Source organism: Elephas maximus, chromosome 5, assembly GCF_024166365.1.
Source record: "Elephas maximus indicus isolate mEleMax1 chromosome 5, mEleMax1 primary haplotype, whole genome shotgun sequence".
Classification (NCBI taxonomy): domain Eukaryota; kingdom Metazoa; phylum Chordata; class Mammalia; order Proboscidea; family Elephantidae; genus Elephas; species Elephas maximus.
Genome location: NC_064823.1, coordinates 16,630,608 through 16,651,497, shown reverse-complemented (window position 1 = coordinate 16,651,497; position 20,890 = coordinate 16,630,608). Strand labels below are relative to the sequence as shown.

Here is a 20,890-nt window from a genome sequence, read left to right as displayed (position 1 = left end):
ATTTTTTTCTATTCTTTAATTTTTAATCTGTTTATGTCTTTGCGTCTAAGATGTGTCTCTGGTAGGCAACATATTGATGGGTCTTTTTTTTTTTTTTTGTCCATTCTGCCACTCTCTGTCTCTTGACTGGTGCATGTAAACGATTTACGTTCAGTGTAATTATTGATCAGTATGAATTTACTACTGATATTTTTTTATGCTTTTTTTTGTGGTGATATTGGTTTCTTCTGCTTATTTTCTGTGCTTTCTTTTTGCTTATTTTCTTTTCATATCCTTTGTTGTTGATTTTTAAAAATTTTTTTCTTCTTTATTTTGGTGAGTAGATTTATTAATTTTCTTTGTGGTTACTCTGAAATTTACCTTTATCTTCCTAAGTGTAAACAGTCTTATATCTTGATATTACCTTTACTTCCTCTCTATGTGGAAGTTCTGTATACTACATCGTTTATCTTTGTTTTGTTTTGAAGTTGTCGTTGTTTACAGATTGATTGATGTCTGTGGTTCCCTGTTTTCAGTTTAGCAGCTTTATTTTGCTTTTGGGAGTCTTTATCTAAGTTGGTGTCTGGGTGATGCTCTCGTGTGCCTTGATCTCAGGTTGTTGTGATATTGTTCATTCTCTGTCTACAGGACTCCCTTTAATATTTCTTGTGAGGTTTGTTTGGTTTTTACAAATTCTTTTAGTTTCTGTTTATCTGGGAACGTCCTAGTTTCGCCAACATGACAGTTTTGCTGGATATATGATTCTTGGTTGGTAATTCTTTTCTTTCAGAATTTTATTTATGTCATCCCATTGCCTTCTTGCCTTCATGGTTTCTGGTGAGAAATCAGTGCTTAGTCTTTTGGATGTCCCTTTGTAAGTGATATTTCATTTTGCACAAGTTGCTCTCAGAATGCTTTGTCTTTTGTTTTGGAAAGTTTGATTATGATATATTTTAATGGATTTCTTTTGGAGTCTATCCTATATGGGTTTGTTGGGCTCCTTGGATGGAAATTTTCTCGTCCTTCCTATAGGGAATTTTTCTGCCAATAAATCTTGAAAAATTCTCTCTGTACTTTTTTTCCCCTCCTTCTCTTCTGGAATTCCTATTACATGTAAATTAGTCCTCTTGATAGTGTTCCACATAATTCTTAGGCTTTCTTCATTTTTCTTCATTCTTTTTTTTGATTGTTCCTCAAATTCATATCAAGGGATCTTCCATTTTGCTGATTCTTTCTCCTGTTGATTCAGTTCTACTTCTATGTCACTTCATTTAGTTATCTATTTCTGATATTTTATTGTTAATCTTTTGAATTTCTAGTTGCTATTTTTGTATGGTCTGTAATTGTCTATTTGTCATTTTGTTCTTGTATAGTTTTCCTGAATTCTTCTAGGGCTTTGTCTGTGTTTTCTTTGATCTCTTTGAGAACCCTGTATATCCAAAAAAACCCAAACCCATTACCATTGAGTTGATTCCAACTCATAGTGACCCTGTAGGACAGAGTAGAACTGCCCCATAGAGTTTCCAAGGAGCAGCTGGTGGATTTGAACTGCTGACCTTTTGCTTAACAGCTGAACTTTTAACCACTGTGCCACCAGGGTGAATTCCTTATCAGGTAGTTTTATTATCATTTCTTCTTCAAGAAGGTTTTCTGCCCCTTTATTTTGCTTACTTGTTTGAGCCATCTTATCCTGTTTCTTCCTATGATTTGTTATTGGATTCTGACTCGACGGCAGTGGTTTTTTGGCTTGTTTCTAAAACATTAAGGTATTAATTTATAATTATATGTTGCTTTATTAATGATATGTATGTTTTATGATGATTTTTTGTTCTGTTTTGATGTATCAAGATCTTTGTTTTTTCTCTTTCTCTTTAGACTATCTTTCTTCCTTTGAAGCATTTTAGTGGTTGTTGTTTTGTTTTTCAGGTTTATGTGTGACTCTGGTGATGTCTGTTGGCTGGGCGTGATTTCCCCTTACTAGTGGGCATGGTGCGTCATACCCACCTGCAAGTCCTCTGTGTTTAGGTTTGTATTCCTCCCCTTACTGAACTGAGTGGAGGTGGGAGAGCAGGTTCTTTCCCTGATTCAGAGTGACAAATGTTGGGTGGTAAGGGTCCAGCCCTTGTGGGACCATGGGGTCCTTTCGGGTTGAGCAAGCAGTTGGTGTGTTCTCTGAAGGTCAGGGAAGATCATCTCCATACCCACTGTGAGGGAGTGCTACCCAGATGGATGGAGTAGGCCTGCTTTGCATGCACAAATTGGCATCTCAGTAGTTGGTCGGGTATCGGGGTTTTGCTGCAAGTGAAGATGACATACAGGAATTGTTCAGGTATTGGATGTGTGATGTGGCAGCTGGGCAGATGCTGGATGACGGCACTAGGATCTCCTGTCATCGTTTGGCAGAGGTGCAGATGGTACCTATCAGAACGTGACGAGTGTTGCTGATGAGGTGATGTCTGTCCAGCCAGTCATAGGGTGTGGGTGCAGGGAGCGTTCTCATCATTCTCTGGACTGGGCACTGTGTCTGAGCACTGCTGGTTGTTGGGTGATCAGGGTGAGAGTGTGGATCGCCAAGTGAGCAGGGCAGTGTGTGGTTAGGTGGAGCAAACATGAGCCTCTGGTTACTGCTCCAATGGCACGGGAGTGTGTACTGCGGATTTCTCTGTGGGCAGGGCAGGTGCAAGCCTTCATTCTCCAGTCTAACAACACAGGAGTGTGTGCTGAGGATCACTGGGTGGGCAGGGCCGTGCAGGGGTGGGTGGGGCAGATGCAAGCCTCCAGTCACTGCTCTGGTGGTGCAGGAGTGTGTGCCAGACCACCAGGCCAGGGAGGGTAGCACACTGCTGATCACCAAAGGGTGGAGGAGGGGTGAAGAGAGGGAGGCATGTTACCCCATTCTCTGGCATGGGTTCTGGGGCCCTCCCCACAGAGTGCAGCTGGGATCAGACCTGGCCCCTACCAAATGTGAGGGGGGAGGGACTTTCCAGAGTCCATTCAGGTGGGGGATCTCTAACCACTACTCCAAGGATCCCTCACCCTGTGAGCACTGCCTGCCCAAGTGATTGGGACCGCTGCTGGTGAGTGGTTCCATCCCTATTTTCTGGCTCCCTCTGTGCTCTGTGGTTGTTTTCCTGCACTTTCCATCCTTAGATCCAGTTCAAGTTCTGCTCCCCTTGCTTTGCTTCAGATTTGTGTGCACTGTATCTCTGTGTCCTATTGCCTTCCTCTGCTCCTCACCTGGGAATACTGTTCACTTTGTCTCAAGGTGGCCACCCTGCACTGGTCCAGCTAGCAGATTGCCTATGGTTTGTAAGTCTCCTTGTTGTCTGTTTTCATTCAGTTTCTCCTTCCTTTCAGTGTTCAATCTAATTCTTCATCCTTCCACTTGCAGTTCTGGGTTCTTGATTATCATCTGTATCTGTCTCACTTGGCTTCTCGGTTCTTTGCAGGAGGGGGATGGCATAGTATGCGTAACTAAGCTGCCATCTTAGGCTGTCTCCATTAATAAATTTTTGATAAACTAAATTGAAAGGCAATGTCTGGAGATCCTCTATCATCTTAGTTATTCATCATCATATTGATGCCAATTGTTGAAAGGGATAATGATACCATTAACACAGTAGGTTTCTCCTGTACAAAACCTCAGAATTAGAATTTTAGATCCAAAGTCAAGAATTAATTATTCACTCAACAAATAAATAGTGCCTATTACTTATACAGCAGTCCCTGGATAGTACAAACAGTTAAATGCTGATCTAACTGAAGGGTTGGTGGTTTAAACCCACCCAAAGGCACCTTTGAAAAAAGGCCTGGCAGTCTGCTTGTGAAGGGTCACAGCCATGAAAACCCTATGGAGTGCAGTTCTACTCTGAAGCACATGGAATTACCATGAGTCGGGATCAATTTGATGGCAACTAGTTTGGTTTTATGGTTTTCATTGTAGGCATTCTAGCTGGGGGCGAGATGTTGGGGGGACAATAACTAAATATTTTACATATAAGTGCTATGATTCAAAATGGAGGAGTGTACAGCCAATAGAGAGTGACAGGGAGGGGAGTGCTGTCTTTGCGCTGTCAGGGAAGGCTTCTGTGATAAGGCGACCTGAAGAACAAGCTGTGTATATTCATGAGTCTGAAGAAGAGAGTTTCTGGCAGAGGATACAGTCAGCAGCAGCATGCCTGGAATGTCCACAGAGGAGGCTGGCACCCCTGGAGAAAGCAAGGGGAAGAGTGGCAGGTTACGAGGATGGAGAGGTAGTAGGGACTGGATCATAAGGGCTATGCTGTTCAAGTTAGTAGGCACTAGCCACATATGGCTGTTTAAATTGACATTCAGTCAAATTTAAAAGATTAAATTTAAAATTCAATAATATTTAAAATCCTTAGCCACATTCCAAGTGGTAAATAGCCACATGTGGCTAGTGGCTTTCATATTGTACATCATAAATATAAGACATTTCCAACATTGCAGAAAGTTCAACTGAAGAGCACTGATATATAGGGTATTGTAGGCCCTTAAAAGGATTTGGTCTCCTGACTCTTTAATCCAGTGCCTCTCCACTCTTCCTCTGCTAACCCCTGATTGGACAAATAGCCACTATGAAAGCATAGCTTTCTTGGAATTAGGCAAACGGGCTGTTAGAAAGGTGGTTAAGTGGCCTCTTCCTTTACGGAAGCATGGCTTCTCAGAGTGTTTTAGGGAAGCACACTAGCTGAGATCATGAGGACATTAAAATGTCTGTACTTAATATGGGCAACCAAAGAAATTGAAAAGTGGCCAGTAGTAAATCTCAGGAGATTCCTAAATTCGGTACAATGAATTACTTAATATGGCCCTTCTAGCCATGGTCTTTGTGACTCACACACAATGATTGAGTGGGACTATGCAAATAAGGTATCTGGAACCTGTGATTGTTGGCGTTATATGTCAACTTGGCTAGGCCATATTTCCTAGTCTTGTGTGGTTGTCCTTCATTTTATGTGTTGTGGATTCTGACCTCTACATGTTGTTGAGGCAGGATTGGTGTAATGTGTGTCTTGGGTTGCAGCCTTGTAGGAGGGCATGACTCAAGCTCCACCCTTAGCAAAGTTACACCTTTCCCTGGGGTGTGGCCTGCATCTAAGATACATGTGTGTACCGGCGAGGCTCTTTCTCGCTGCATCTGGATCCTGTGTCCGATTCATGGTCAGTTCACCTTTCCCCAGAGGACTGCTGTCTGATCTGCTGATTCTGGTATTTGCTGGCCTCCACAGCCCCTTGGGCTGGTGGCCTATCGTGTGGCCTGATTTGCCAGCTTCTGCAGCCTTATGAGCCAGCAGCCTGTGGTCCGAACTCTTCATTTGGGTTCGTCAGCTTCTGTAGCAACATGGTTCGGGAGAAGCCTATGCCTGACCCACGAATTTGGGACTTGCCAGCCCCCACAACTGTGTGAGCCATTTCCTTTATATGGTTTGTGAGTTCTTTGAGATGTTGTAGCGAATTAGGGAACCCAAAAACAGACAGGAGAGTACTGAGGTGAGAGGGAGTAGTTTACGTTAAGATGCTGGAGTGGTACAGCAGCTCGGAAAAGTTGGACATTTGGAACCTTTTTAAGTTTGGCCTCATAGGAACCAGCTTTGTGCTGATCCTTATAAAGGCTATTATTTGTTTACTAAGTATCTTCCTGGTAGCATAGTGGTTAAGAGCTACGGCTGCTAACCAAAATGTCAGCAGTTTGAATCCACGAGGTGCTCCTTGGAAACCGTATGGGGCAGTTCTACTCTGTCCTATAGGGTCGTTATGAGTCGGAATCAACTCGACGGCAGCGGGTTTTGGGTTTTTAAGTATCTCCAGGGTTTGAGGGGAGAATCAGTCGTCTCTCTTTGGGGGCATGTTATATTCAGACTAGGTTGTAAGCTAGTGGGCAGGACTGTATCTTTTAGATTAATTTCGTTATAAATATTATCCACGCTTAATTGACACAAGTGTTCTTTAAGCAACATAAATAATAAATAACAAGTTTGTCATTCCGATAAGAAACTAAAGTCATTTTATATAATAAGTAAAGCCAAAATTACATTCTGCCCAGGGGTATATCAGCCATGGCATTAATCCACCGCTAGTGGAAGTCCAGTCAATATTTCTTGCAATAATTTTCAGACAATGCTCCAAGAAACCTTAAGGGGAAAGGCAGAAGGAGCCAGTACAAAGGCGTAGGGTACCACCACCATGTATTCTCAACAGGATTTCTCTGCTTTTATCTTTTATTCTTACCTTCCAGATAATACTGCATTTTCAAGCAATTTGAAACCTATAAAGCACAACCCACTCTGACCATGAGACCCACTGTGTGTGCGTGGAAGTGGCAGCCCACTGTTAGAAGCATGTCACTGGATATGGTTTTATTACATTTAGACATAGACGCAGTTGCCTGAAAGAACTAGGAGTGGAAACGTCCTTAATGGAGACCCACTGCTTAGGATAGGAATCTTCATAATGCATGCAGCATTTTTGTGGATATGGTGGTTGCATGAAGAATGGGTGAACGTGCCAAAACTTCACAGCTGAGTTATATTTCACCAGGATTGTCAAACTCAAAGTTAGGAGAATAGCATATTCTCTAAGCCAATTGGTGTCAGAATAAGAGTTAATCAGCATTTCTAACATCTTGTTTTTTCTTATTTCTTTTATATGCTGAAGAGGGTATTTATAATATTAATATCAAAATATGGGGTAGGGGGTTATATGTTTATGTTTGTAGCATGCCCCTTGATGTTTCACCTTAAAAAAAGAAACTTATATCGAGACATTTTGTTCCAGGCAAATCGAGGACTGTGTGATTTTAAAAGTGAAACACTAAGAACTAATTGTCTTTGAATTGTTTTAAAATAGAGAATATGAAAACTTATACTTGATAAATATTCTATAGTTTTTCAACTGCTCCATTTTGCCATTTTGCAAAAATATGTAATTACTACTGTATTTAAAGTAACAGTTCTTACAGGATTAGTCTTAGTCTCTTTAGTAAATAGCTGCCTTACATCACACGGAAGTGAAGCCTTTGAACGTTTGGAAAATCTGTGGTTGCTTGAAGTGCTTCGTCAGAATCGACTGAATGGAAATGGGCTTTTTCGGTTTATCTAATTGTATCAGTGGTCACTGACTCCTGCCTTGCTCCTGAATCACTCACCCTACAGAGTCACATACCTTACCGAGAAACTTCTAAGGATTTATTTATAATGTTGTATTTAATCCAACTTCGCTAACTTATAATGCAACTAAATCAAGGGATGAAAGAATCAATTAGTCAGTTTTATCTCTCACTGAATTTACTTCAATAATGAAGAATACGAATTGCTGAACGTACTCTTTTCTGAAATGCTGTTTTCTACAAAGGGGTTGCATAGCCAAAGCTCTTTTTTTTTTAATTGTAGAGGTTATCTATTAAAACTTCTTAGCATGTAGTGAAAGTTAGGAAAAGCTGCATACCTTAGAAAAAGGATTTTAGAAATTATATTCCTTATTTGACACAGAGGGGCCTTGGTGGTGCAATGATTAAGTACTTGGCTGCTAACCAAAAGGTCGGTGGTTCAAATGCACCAGCCGCTCCTTTGAAGCCCAGTGAGGCAGTTCTACTCTGTCCTGTAGGGTTGCTGTGAGTTGGAATCGATTTGATGACAATGAGTTTGGTTTGGTTTTGGTATGTGACACAGAGCTTACCTATTTGGATTTTCCACTGCTAGGCATACAGTTGACACTCAATAAATATTAATTGAATTGAATTCATTCAAAATTCAGTAACTTCATCACTTTCAACAAAAACAACGTAAATCAAGACTTCTGATAAGGGAAGCTAAAGTTTGGCAATATCATCAGGTACTAACTCAGAATTGCCTTCTGGACAAACCATAAGGACCTAGTATAATTTTTCATTTCTGTACAGATGCCTGAAATGTCTTCATCTGGGAAATCACGACTGGCGTTTGTCCAGTTTCTGGATCTGCCAGTCACACAACCTTGGACAAGTCCGTTTCTTCATTGGTAATGAGGATAATAGTAGTTCCCCTGCACCTTGTTGTAAGATTCAATGAGATGATGTTTATAAAATACCTGATCCACAGTGTTCAACAAAACTAATTTTATTAACATAATACTCTGCTCTTCCATTTAATATTTACAGGAACATTGTAAAATGCAAATACTACTTATTTCAAATGTATTTAGTCTATTTCAAAGGTTAAACGATGTAGATTTACTTTTTATATTAATTTCATTATAAATATTACATTTAGATTGACATGCATGTTCTTCAAGTAAGATAAAAAATAAATAGCAAATTTGTTATTCCAATAAGAAACTAAAGTCATTTTATACAACTAAAGTCAAAATTACACTCTGCCCTTGGACAGAATGTTCCTGTTTTTTAATTGGGTAGAAGGAATTAACCAAGCAAGTGGTTATTCAACACTTGAAATACCAAAAATTGAAAATGCAATGCAAGTATATGCCCTGTGACCAAGGAAGACAAAATTCAACTCTGCTAACCCTGTTAACTTTCTACGAACTTTCAAATGATTAACCCACTACCCCATCCCCCGAAGAAAAGGTTTTTAGCCAAAAGAATAGGTGTTGACAGCACAGCTTCAGCTGATTTATGGAGGTTTTTTTTTTTTTTATCCTTTGAGTTTATTATAAAGATCTTGATTCCCAGAGAATCCAGTAATTGAGAAACCATGCATCCTTTACAAAGGATGACATATAAGCTCATGGTGCCTATAAACCAAAAAAAAAAAAAACTCACCATTGAGTCAATTCCAACTCATGGCGTGGTACCTGTAGTTGTAGTAATTTGACTAACAATTTATGTAGGAGACTTGATTATAATTTTTTTCTTTTATGATTTCGATGCAGTCTTTACAACAGAGTTAGAGCTGAATCTAGACTTACAATCTTAAAGATTTTAGAGTCCAAGACCTATTTTACAGTGGATCTCAGAGTCCATGGTTTTCCACAACATAACGGCCTCTGGACTCCCAGCACTATGTTCTTGTCACCCTACTGCCTTCTTACCTGCTATTTGCATTACAATTTTAATTTCATTTTCTTCTAACCAAAGGAAAAATTTGTATGCTGTCACAGGGTTTGTTTTAATGTGTTTTTTCCTTTATTCTTCAGATGGATTTTAAAATCGAACACACTTGGGATGGTTTTCCAGTGCAGCATGAGCCAGTGTTAGTCAGACTGAGTCCAGGTGACAGCGGAGTGATGATGGAAGTAAGTGCTCCATTTTTCAATGATCCTCCGGACCCACTTGGAGAACCAGGAAAGCCTTTCAATGAACTGTGGGATTATGAAGGTGAGTGGAAGTACTGTATTTTATTGCAAGCATAAATCTTTTTATAATAACCTCTCACAGAACTATTATTTTATCTTGCTGTTAGGAAGTGAGTGCTTCTGAGCAACTGACATGTGCAGTTTCTGATATTTCCTACCAATCTCTCATTCTGACTTTTTATCCATTATCTATGTGACTTCAACTGTATAGCTAGAACAGTGAAAAATGACAATTACAAATCCAGATTTTTAGATTGCTGCCATATTTTGTTCTTCTGTTACCTATTTTAGGAGGAGTTCAGCATTGAGGCTTTGTCTTTCACATACCGTCAAATTGTCACTCTAACCTTATAAACCTTCTTTGTGAAAGTTCTGGGGTGTTTTACTTATAGAAACATCATCTTCAGTGTGAAATGTTTTTTCTTTATACTGACAAGTAATCTCACATATGCAATTAAGGCTAAGAGAGACATGTTGTGAAATTACAGTTTCAGGTTTGCTATATGATCCCCCTTCTAGTATATGCTAATTAAACTAGCAGATTCATCTTTGTAATATCCTGTTTTCATGATGCCATTCTGCAGATTACAAACCATTTCTATCCCTGAGGATAAAGTCCACACCCTTCCTATAAGCTTTCAGGGTACTCCTGAATTGGGTCATATGGTACTCAACCAAAAGTTCTTAACTTCTGAAAGGCTAATGGTCCAACCATGCTTATTCTCACTCAGGTACCATTTCTCATTCTATCCCCCCTGCCTTGAATGCACATAGTTTGAGATCTAATTCAGGTCCCACTTCTTCAAAGAAGTCTTTGTTGACTTTTTTCAGTCCATACTATTTTTTTTTTTAATATTTGTATAACATTAGATTTGTCAATGTTAATTTGTCATGTGTTAGAAATACGGTTCCTTTTTTAATACAAAACTGTACTGTTAGGTGTGTATGGCTTACCTCTTCAATAAATTATCTTTCTGAGCATAGGAACCCTTTTTTTCACTCAGCAGTATCTCTCTTATTTTGTAGATCTAGAAATGAGTTCAAATTCTGTAGGACTCAAATACTGGTATACAAGGAATTAAAATACAATGAGTTATTGTTGTTGTTGTTAGGTGCCCCTGAGTCAGTTCCAACTCATAGCAACAGAATAAAACACTGCCTGGTCCTGTACCATCCTCAAAACGGTTGCTATGTTTGAGCCCATTGTTGTAGCCACTGAATCAATCCATCTCATCAAGCATCTTCCTCTTTTTCGCTTTTTTTTTTTTTTTCTCTACCTTACCAAGCATGATATCCTTCTCTAGGGACTGGTCCATTCTGATAACATGTCCAAAGTACTTGAGATGAAGTCTCACCATCTTCTCTCCTAAGGAGCACTCTTCCAAGACAGATTTCTTCGTTCTTCTGGAAGTCCATGAATATTCAGTATCCTTCACAAGTGCTACAGTATTTTCTCCATTTATCATGATGTTGCTTATTGGTGCAGTTGTGAGGATTTTTGTTTTCTTTATGTTGAAGTGTAATCCATACTAAAGGCCATGGTCCTTGGTCTTCATCAGTAAGTGCTTCAAGTCCTCTTCACTTTCAGCAAGCAAGGTTGTGTCATCTTTATATCGCAGGTTGTTTATGAGTCTTCCTCCCATCCTGATGCCCTGTTCTTCTTCATATAGTCCAGCTTCTCAGATTATTTGCTCAGCATACAGATTGAATAAGTATGGTGAAAGGACACAACACTTACGCACACTTTTCCCAATTTTTAAACCATGTGATATCCCCATGTTCTGTTCAAACGACTGCTTTTTGGTCTATGTATGGGTTCACCATGAGCATGATTAAGTGTTCTGGGATTCCCTTTCTTCATGATGTTATCCAGTTTGTTATAATCCACACAGTCAAATGTCGTTGCATAGTCGATAAAACACAGGTAAACATCTTTCTGGTATTCTTTGCTTTTAGCCAAGATCCATCTGACATTAGCAACGATATCTTTCGTTGAGAAGTCACACTCCTGTATGCTCACAGTGTGACAATTTATATGCAGAAAATGCTTTGAGAGAATAAAAAACCAAATGATTCTACTGAATCTTTAAAAACAAAAAAAGTATGTTTAGTAATATTAAAAATAATACTATTTATTTTATAGTTTGGAAAAGTTTGATTGCTGAATGGCATCTTTTGATCTTTCAGTGAAAATATACTTTAGTTCTAACTAATAAAGTAGCAGAGAAACCAGTAAAGCACAAGTGTTAGGGGATTATTCATGGCCACAAAGCGTCCATACCTTAGCTTGTGTAATATATCAGGAAAATGACACTTCTGATTTGATTTGTACTGTCATATAATTACTAAAATTAATTTTTATATTATAATTACCAAAATTAATAATTAAAAATACTACATGCTAGTTTATAGAAAATAAAGCAATTTAATTCATGGCTTGCCCCCTTTGGACATTTATATCTCAACATTTTCTGTAGTTCTCAAATGGAATCTCAATAGGAGCAGATAGTAATTATTAATAATTAATTTATTTTATGTACCAGAATACAATAATTACTTGTGATTACATAAACCAAAATGGGCATTTCCCATCCTTATTTTACAAGTATCTCTTTTAGTTTCTTTTTAATTGTTTGATTCAGTTTCACACTTGAGTTGAATACATTATATTTTAATCTTCTTCATCAGTTGGGGAATGATAGTGAAATAACACACCCGAGATGATCAATGTCTGCTTTTAACTTTCATTTTTCTTCTTGTTTTTTATATCTCTTACCCAAAGAGGTGCGGACCTGGGTGAAGGTGCTTATAGTCTAGCTAGCTTGCTTTTATTCTTCTTCCTTGTCCGGGTGCTTTCCAGGGTAATTTTTGTTTTAACATGATGTTGACTGTCAAATCTACATCTCCACTCTCTACCTATTGGTGTAGGTACAAGTAGGAAACTGATACACATCAGTATATCAGTTTCCTACTTGTACCTACACCAATGTGACTTATGGGCTTGGGGGTGGTACTGGCAGCAGACTCAACAAATCCGAAACTGAAGACAAGCGCTTTTCTCACAAAGCTGCTTCTTTGCCTGTTTGCCCAATCTCAATCAATAGCACTAACAGTACATGACATCATCAAGTCCAGAAATGTGAAATCTTTTCAAGATACGCTTCTCCCTCATTTTCTATATTTGAATTTATTTACTAAGTCCTACCAGTTTTGCTTCCTAAATATTTCCCTAATTCAATCCCTCTTCTTCATCCCCACCATCCCCACTGTAGGATAGGCCTTCATTGCCTCCTAACTAGTCTTTTTGCCCTTAGGTCCATCCTTCACTTAGAAGCCAGAGTGATTTATCTAAAATGAAAATTTGGACTTGTCATTCAACTACCTAAAAACTTTTGTAGGATATGTTTTACCCTTCTTAGTATAATCTGTATACAAGATTTTCCATGAGCTGGCTCCTTGTTCTCTCTGCAGAGAATCACCACCTCTTCCTGTGCTGAAAGGTTTGCCTAGGAAGACTGAACTGTGTGCAGTTTCCTAAACAAGCCATGATATTTCCTAGTTGCTACCTTCATTTACTCATAGCGACCCTATAGAACAGAGTAGAACTGCCCCATATGGTTTCCAAGGAGTGCCTGATGGATTCGAACTGCCGACCTTTTGGTTAGCAGCCATAGTTCTTAACCACTACGCCGTATAGGGTCACTATAGGGTTGCTATGAGTTGGAATTGACTCGACAGCAACGGGTTTGGTGTTTTGGTTCACCTTTGATTATGCTGTACCCCCTACTGGAATGCCCTTCCATCAGCTTCCTTCACCCAGTTCCAACTGATCTTTCAGGATGGAGCTTAGGGAACACCTTCTCCAGGAAACTTTCCTTGAACCACTTTTGAGCGTTGTCTGTTTTCTTTTTGTCACCTAGCAACCCATACATCCCTCTATCTTGGCGATTTTATTGACATTCCCACTTTTGTGTACTACTGATTAGATTATAAGCTAGTGAATATACCTGAGAATCCGATATAGTGCTTAATACAGAAAAGCTGCAAAAATGTTTGTAAGGTGATAATGGAGACTAGAAATCAGAAGACATCCTAATTTGTTTAGATAAAAGATTTAGAAAGGGACAGTAAGACTCTCTGAGTTGTTGATGGATTGATGTCTGTATCTTAGCTATTTTATTTTATGAAAATAGCATGGAAAATTGGAAACAATGTAAATGTGTACCAATATGGGTTAGGTCAGTAAATTATGACAATATTCTATAGAATAATACTGTGCATTCATTAAAAAGAATAAGGTATTTATGTGCTGGAAAGATTTTTGTGAAAAAAGCAAGTTGTAGGAAAGCATGATTCCAAAAAAAAATTTTTAAATCTATGTCATTAAAATAATTTGTAGAAGCATAGGAAAAATTCTGGCTGATTTTAGACCAAGGCAGGAAGAGAACAACTTTGACATTTTACTTAATATATTTTTGTATTGTTTAAATTTTTTTACAAGAAACATGTATTGCTTTCATAATCAATTTTAAAAAATAACTCATGCTCAAAATTCCAGGAAATCATAAATAAGAAAAGAAAGACTACCTCCCTGTATCCCACACACTTAACCAGTCTTACCATTTTAGTGCACATTTTGCAGACATCTAAACACAGGCACACCTACACATTTTGATTGCACGTATATCTGATTACTGTTCTGCAGCCTGCTTATTGAATATCATAAATATCTTTCCATGTGAACAGATATTTAACTGTGTCTTTGATTTTAATGGCTGCACTGTGTTCCATTGCGTGGATGTCCCATAGTTTATTTAACAGTTCTCCTACTGCCAATCACTTAGATCATTTCCTGTTTTTTAGCAAGACATTGATGAACAGCATCATGCTTACCTCTTATCCCAGTTGTCTGGTTATTTCCGTGGGATAAATTCCTAGAAGATAACTGGCTCAAAGCGTATCTTTGTGGCAATGTGGATTTCTTTACAACCACATCATCACTAGGTTTTATTCATCTTTTTATTTATGGCAGTCTAATGTGGGAGAAAATTAATGATTTCTTTCTATATATTTATTTTCAAGGCAATGCCTATGTATTTTCTTTGTCTATTTTCCTGTTGGGAAAAGAACTGCAATTTAAAATAGTTAATTCACTTTATATTCTAAAAAGTAAATTACTGTTGCAGCAAAATAAAATTTATTAATATGTCATTTCTCTGTTTTCAAAAGTTGTCGAAGCATTTTTCTTGAATGACAGAACTGAGCAGTATTTAGAAGTTGAACTTTGTCCGTAAGTATGAAATATTTTTCCTTAATCGTTACTACATGATTTCAATCTGTTACTTTTTAGTAATAAGTCATGGTCATAATTAAAACGTGCTAATTGCAGTTAACTAGGGAGAATGCTAATGAGTTTTATACTTTTATATAATTCCTTATTTTCAAGTGTATTGTATATATTTAGAATTTATATAATCTACATGTTTATAAGTATTACTGTTACGGTGATATTGTTTTCAGTTCACTGATGGGTTTTGTTTTCTAGTAAACTTGATGAGAATTTTTCTGCAAAATGAAAAATTATTATAGATCAATACTCTTTCCCCTCATTATTTACTCTGTAAATTTGTATTACTGTATACTAGTTCAGAGAATTTTTTTTTTTAGTTCAGAAATACAGTGACAAATATAGATATAAAGAATTGAACTAGTTTTTTAAAATGATTCTTTTAGGGAATTTTATGAAGAGTATATAAATTTTGGAGCCCTGGTGGTGCAGTGGTTAAAAGCCACCAGCCTCTTGCTCCTTGGAAACCCTATGGGGCAGTTCTACTCTGTCCTGTAGGGTCACTATGAGTCGGAATTGCTCAGTGGCAATGGGTTTGGTTTGATTTGGTTTTGCTTTTAGGTTATTCTTTAAGGCTGCATAACAACAGTAAAAACAATCAGAAGGCTTTTGCTCTTACTCAAAAAAAAAGGAAAAGGATACACTCTTTTCATATGTTAGAATAGTTTCATGAAGGAAATCCTCGAAAAACACAAAAGGCCATCCTGTAGAAATGTTTAGGTATCGTCTTTTCTGGAGACAGCACATTTATTTCATGTAAGTACTTTCAACCCTTTGATTCTTACTGCCCTGGCTAATCCCAATTATGCACTCTTACTGGTAGTTTCCTTTTTGAGGCTCTATTGTGATTTTTTTTTTGAAAAGGTGACATCAGTGTCTGAACTAATAGTAGAGAGCAGGAAAACACAAGAGGCAGGCAGGTTGAGGAAGGACTATTGTATGAGAGAATAAAGACAAATTAAAATATTTAGCCTGATGACTAGTTCTTAGTCTATGTTTTGGATTTTCTAATGAGCTGAAAGATAGCTTTCCTGCAGAAATAACCTTTAGTAAACTTATTGAATTCAGATGTGGAAATCGGTGTCAACTTCCTTTTGGTTTTTTAAACAGTTTTAATGTAAACTCCAAATAACATAACATTTTTCCTCCCCTTTTTCATACTTTGCATCATCTAGCTAAATGAAGCAGTTTGTATAATTTTTTATTTAAAGAATATAGAAGAAGTTTAAGCATGTGTAGCTTTATACATTTGACCGCAGTTGTCACAAATAGACGCCCTTGTTTGGAAAATGATAAGCCCAAAGGCATTATTTCTAAATAATTGAACACTCAAACTCCTCCTTTAATTACCCAAGTATCTTTTGGTTATTTGGAAATTTAGTTACGAGCACACACATTCCAGATATGAAGGATGGGGAAGAAAATAGTTCTATCTGTCATACATTCATGAGGAATTTTAATTTTGACAGCCATGGACAGCATTTGGTGCTTTTACTCTCTGGAAGAAGAAATGTATGGAAAGTGAGTAAATAAAAACATGAGACAAAGTTCTTAAGTGCCCAAGTATTTATATATTTAAAGTATAAGTCTGAATTTACCTACTGTGTTTCACATGTCATTTTTGTAGCAGGGACTTGCTTTATCATTCAAAGTGTCCAGAGGAGAGACAAAATGGGAAGGAAAAACGTATCTTCCTTGGTGTTATTTTCCACCAAATGTCACAAAATTCAATTCATTTGCAATTCATGGATCAAATGATAAAAGACATTATGAAGCGCTTTACCCGGTACCTCAGCATGAACTACAGCAAGGACAAAAACCTGATTTGTAAGTGGAAAGTAATGAAGATTTGAACTGTATACAACAGAATGAAACACTGCCAGGTCCTGTGCCATCCTCACAGTCATTGCTATGTCCATTGTTGCAGCCACTGTGTCAGTCCATCTCATTGAGGATCTTTCTGTTTTCACTGATTCACTGCTTTACCATGCATGATGTCCTTCTCTAGGGACTGGTCCCTCCTGATAATACGTCCGAAGTACATGAGACAAATTCTTGCCGTCCTCGCTTTTAAGGAACATTCTGGCTGTACTTCTTCTAAGACAGATTTGTTCTTTCTGGCAGTCCGTGGTATATTCTAGAGAACATTAATTCTGATAAAGATGACTGCTGATTGGTAAATTGCATCTGGGCCAAGAGAAATTGCCAATGAATTATAAATACTTGATGGGGCAGCGTAGCTTTGGGATTCCCTTTCACGGTCATGTCCCACATGAGGACCCTAGGAACTATGCCTACAGTTATTACAAGAGATATTGGCCCCTATGGGACATCAAGTGTTCATTCCAGGGTATCTCCTGTACCTTCTCAGTTTGAGTCTTGTCCCTGCCCCTGAAGCTGGCATCTAGGGAGAATGTAGCTTCTGGACAGTCTTCATGGGCTGCTGCCAGGACTACTCATATAGGCAGAAAAGCCAGATGCTGTCCTATGGCAAGCTGTTGTCTCTGTCCTGTATCTCTTTGAGTGTACTCAGTGTGGCCTACCAGAGTCTAGTAGGTATGAATGTATAGAAGAGCATAACAGGGACACGGGGCCCTGGATTGTGCAAACCGTCAAAGTGCTTGACCACCTACCGGAGGTTCAAGCCCACCCAGAGATGCTTTGGAAGAATAGTCTGGTGATCTACTTCTGAAAACTCAGCCATTGATTTTACTCTGACATACATGGGGTTGCCATGAGTCGGAATTGACTTGACAGCAACTGTTTTTTTTTTTTTTTTTTGGTAGAGACATCCTAGTGGGTATTGCACCGTAGTAGACTGACATTCTTGCTATATTGCGCTTGGAAAGTGCTACACTGTCCTTCCTTTCCATTTGCCTTCTCCTTGCTGTCATGCTCTTCACTCTACTGTTTTCTCCTTAACATGTAAATCTGAGATTGGCAGTTGCTACTAGAAAACTGGATCAGCCTTGCCAGGACAGCAGAATGGGATGAAATTCTAGCCGCAACTGACTCAGGGCCGCCATGCCAAGATGGCTTGTTTCTCTGTCTCTTCACCAGTATATACCCCCTGTATTCAGGCTTCCCACCCACACCTAATTGGAAGCTTACCCTGGGTAAAAGTATTATCGTACCATTGGCCAGGGCAGAGCCAGGGCAGAGTGGTTTCTACTGCAATCTGTTAGGTAAGTCTTTCTCTCCTCATTGAGCCACAAGGGAAAATGTAATAATAGTTAAATAGTTTTCCTGGAAAGAAAATACCTAGTATCAGCACTCCTTTATGTTAGCCTTCCTTGTTTGGCCAAGAAGGAAAATCTATCCTCTGATCTGTGGAACTGAAACTTTTTTAAAAACAATTGCTTATATGACTAATATAAATTATATCCAAGTTTGAGTATAAAAACATTTGTAAGTATATAAAATGATTTGTTTAGAGCTAGATAGAATGAGGCAGATTTTGAGGACTGATTTTTTATTTCTCCTGTCACCTGTGAGGGAGTTATTTGCAGAATTGAACAGAGAGTGCTTTGAGATGTGGGTAAATGCTTTCAGAGCTGAATGTTCTCTAGCCAGGGTGAGAAAATGGTACATATGGAATACTCTTACCGTTGGTATTTCTTAAAATACAATATTGTCCTGTCACAGATGTGATAAAACAAATACCCCTTCAGGACAACTGTTTCAAAAATGCATAATTCATTTCATTTCCCATTTCTTTTCCTTTGCTTTTAGCCATCGTCTGGAATACTTCAAGCCTTTCAGTTTTAACACACTGTTTGGAGAAGAGTGGAAACAGCCGAAATCAGACCTGTGGCTAATAGAGAAATCTGATATATAGGAGTAGAGTAGAAAACCATATCAATCATTTCTTCTCTATACCTCTTAAGGTAAACCAATAATAAATATCAATGTCTTTCAAGGCATCATGAACACATTTCAACAAGTATTTTCATAGATGTCACTGAAAACATAGTATCTCCAGGGATAAATGTGTATGAATTAATGAGAAATAAAAAGTTCGTGTATGATTTTATTTGTAAAGTTGAAATGTTTCACAGAGTCTCTTAGCCCCGGAACCATCATGTCAGCAGGGTAAAACTCTACCTTCTGGGTTGTATCACCATCACCCCAAAGATTCCTGACTCCTAAACCAAATATCCTGACTCTGTCAACCAAAGTCATTATTTCTCTTCTCACTTTCCTTACCCCAGACAGCCTGAGATTGGAACGCCTTATTTGCACATTTTCGAACTCTTTGTAGTATACAGTACTTACTAGGAATCTTCTGTCCATTCTTGAAATGATTAGAAATCAGTGTCCTATTTAAGTTCAGCAAGAAATCCACATCTGTTAATACATCATCAAGATACATGAGTTATTTAACCAGTTGTTTTTCTTGTTTTTGGCTATTTTTACTCTGTAGAAGGAAATGGAATGAAGTAGTCTTGAATTCAGGCAATGAACTCTGCTTTCATTTACAAATAAGTGAAATTTTCTTAATGCTGTTAAACAAGATGTCAAAATGTCTTCTTTTTTTTGGAAACATCAAACACTCATGGACTGTGGTTCTCAAATTCTGTGTTATAATATTTCAGAACCTGAAGTGACCTTGTTGATCATCTATGAACTTCTGTGCCAAACCTGATCTTTCTCCAGCATTCTTAACTCAGAAATTGGCAGTCTTGTACAAGGTGAAGCATTATTTCTTGTAGTAGAGATACCTAGATGCCAAACTCGATACACTTTCTCTTCTTCTCTACCGATACAATGTGATTTTTTAGGGGCTCTGGTGGCGCAGTGGTTAAGAGCTCAGCTGCTAACCAAAAGGCAGGCCATTTGAATCCACTAGCCACTCCTTGGAAATCCTATGGGGCAGTTCTACTTTGTCCAGTGGTGTTGCTATGAGTAGGAATCAACTTGACGGCAGTGGTTTTTGTTTTTCCTGGTGGCACAATCATTAAAGTGCTCGACTGCTAATTGAAAGATCCATGGTTTGAACCTACTACCCGCTCCATGGGAGAAAGATGTGGCAGTCTGCTTCCACAAAGATTTCAGCTTTGGAAACCCTATGAGGGCAGTTTTTTTTCTGTCCTGTAGGGTCTCTATGAGTCAGAATTGACAGGATGGCAGCAAGTTTTGGATCAAAAACTGCATTTTCCCAGATTCCTTTTCAGGTAGAAATGGCCCTGTAAAATACTTCAAGTCAGTGAGATACAAGTACATGGTGTTGGCTGGATCTTCAGAAAGAAATGCTTTAAAGATGAGAAGACTCAGGTGGCATACACCTTTGGTTTTTTGTCCTTCCTTTTTTCCTGAACTGCAGAATCAATACTTGAGGTAGCACAATAGCTACACTGTGACAATGAGATGACAATGTAGGGACAGCTGAGCAAGAGGATGAAGGAGTTTGAGTTCCAAATAATGTGATAAAGCTATGATATCATCTCTGGACTGCCCATCGACAGACTTCTTGATATGTGAAAAAATAAACTACGTAATTTGTGTATGCCACTTTTTAATAAAAGTTTCTATTATGTGCAGCAAAATACAATCTCTAACTAATACATTATTCTTTCATTTGGGTGGAAAATGTGGGATGCATTCCTCCTAAGGTCAGAAACAAGCCAGAGTTGTCCACTCTCACCACTTCTATTCAACATTGTACTAGTAGTGGTGAGGCAGAGCCAACATGGCACTAGAGACAGAGGCACCATACCATCCCTCTATAGCAAAGACCCAAAAAACTAAGTAAAACAGATACAAATGTCAGTCCTGGAGCCCTGAGCATCAAATGAAGAGAAAAAGAACTTGATCAAGCACCGAATGGAATAAGAAACCAACAGAGAATAGAGGATGAGGAGAGCTATGAAGTGGAGGTCCCCTACTAGCTCACACAGCATGGATTTCCCATTTTGGACCTCCGCTACCAAGAATGGCAGACAGGGAGTATGAGAAGGCAACTTCACAGAGCTCCCAACAGGAGCACATGGTAACCAGGGATACATGCTTTCCCACCCCCCAGGCATCTTCCCTGTATGTGGCCTCTGCAGTTTTCCAACAGGCCATGGTCAGTAGGCCAGAGAGACACCAGCTCACTGTCACCCAGGTCTGCCCTGCCCCCACTGGCTGGTTCCTTCAGCATCATTTTTAAAATTTTTTTTTGGCTTTTTTTTTTTTTGGTTTTTCTCTGTCTTTCCCTTCACTCCTTCCTTTCTTTTCTTCCACCCAGCCAGCCCCATGTGCTATCCCCAC

General features: G+C 38.5%; 1 protein-coding gene across 6 annotated transcripts in view; it reads left to right on the top strand.

The window, feature by feature from the left end:
- C5H4orf33 (chromosome 5 C4orf33 homolog) overlaps window positions 1–20,200 on the top strand; it is a 34,876-nt gene extending 14,676 nt beyond the window's left edge. For 3 of the 6 annotated variants that reach the window (XM_049885327.1, XM_049885326.1, XM_049885328.1), the window contains 6 exons: window positions 7,901–7,998; window positions 9,133–9,313; window positions 14,521–14,581; window positions 16,108–16,159; window positions 16,266–16,465; window positions 18,371–20,200. In XM_049885327.1, coding sequence (XP_049741284.1) covers window positions 9,133–9,313; window positions 14,521–14,581; window positions 16,108–16,159; window positions 16,266–16,465; window positions 18,371–18,476 — 600 coding nt within the window. In that variant the 5' untranslated portion in view covers window positions 7,901–7,998 and the 3' untranslated portion in view covers window positions 18,477–20,200. The remainder of the gene's footprint in view (window positions 1–7,900; window positions 7,999–9,132; window positions 9,314–14,520; window positions 14,582–16,107; window positions 16,160–16,265; window positions 16,466–18,370) is intronic. The other 3 variants (XM_049885330.1, XM_049885325.1, XM_049885329.1) reach the window with 2 other exon arrangements.
- Window positions 20,201–20,890: the final 690 nt, after the last annotated feature.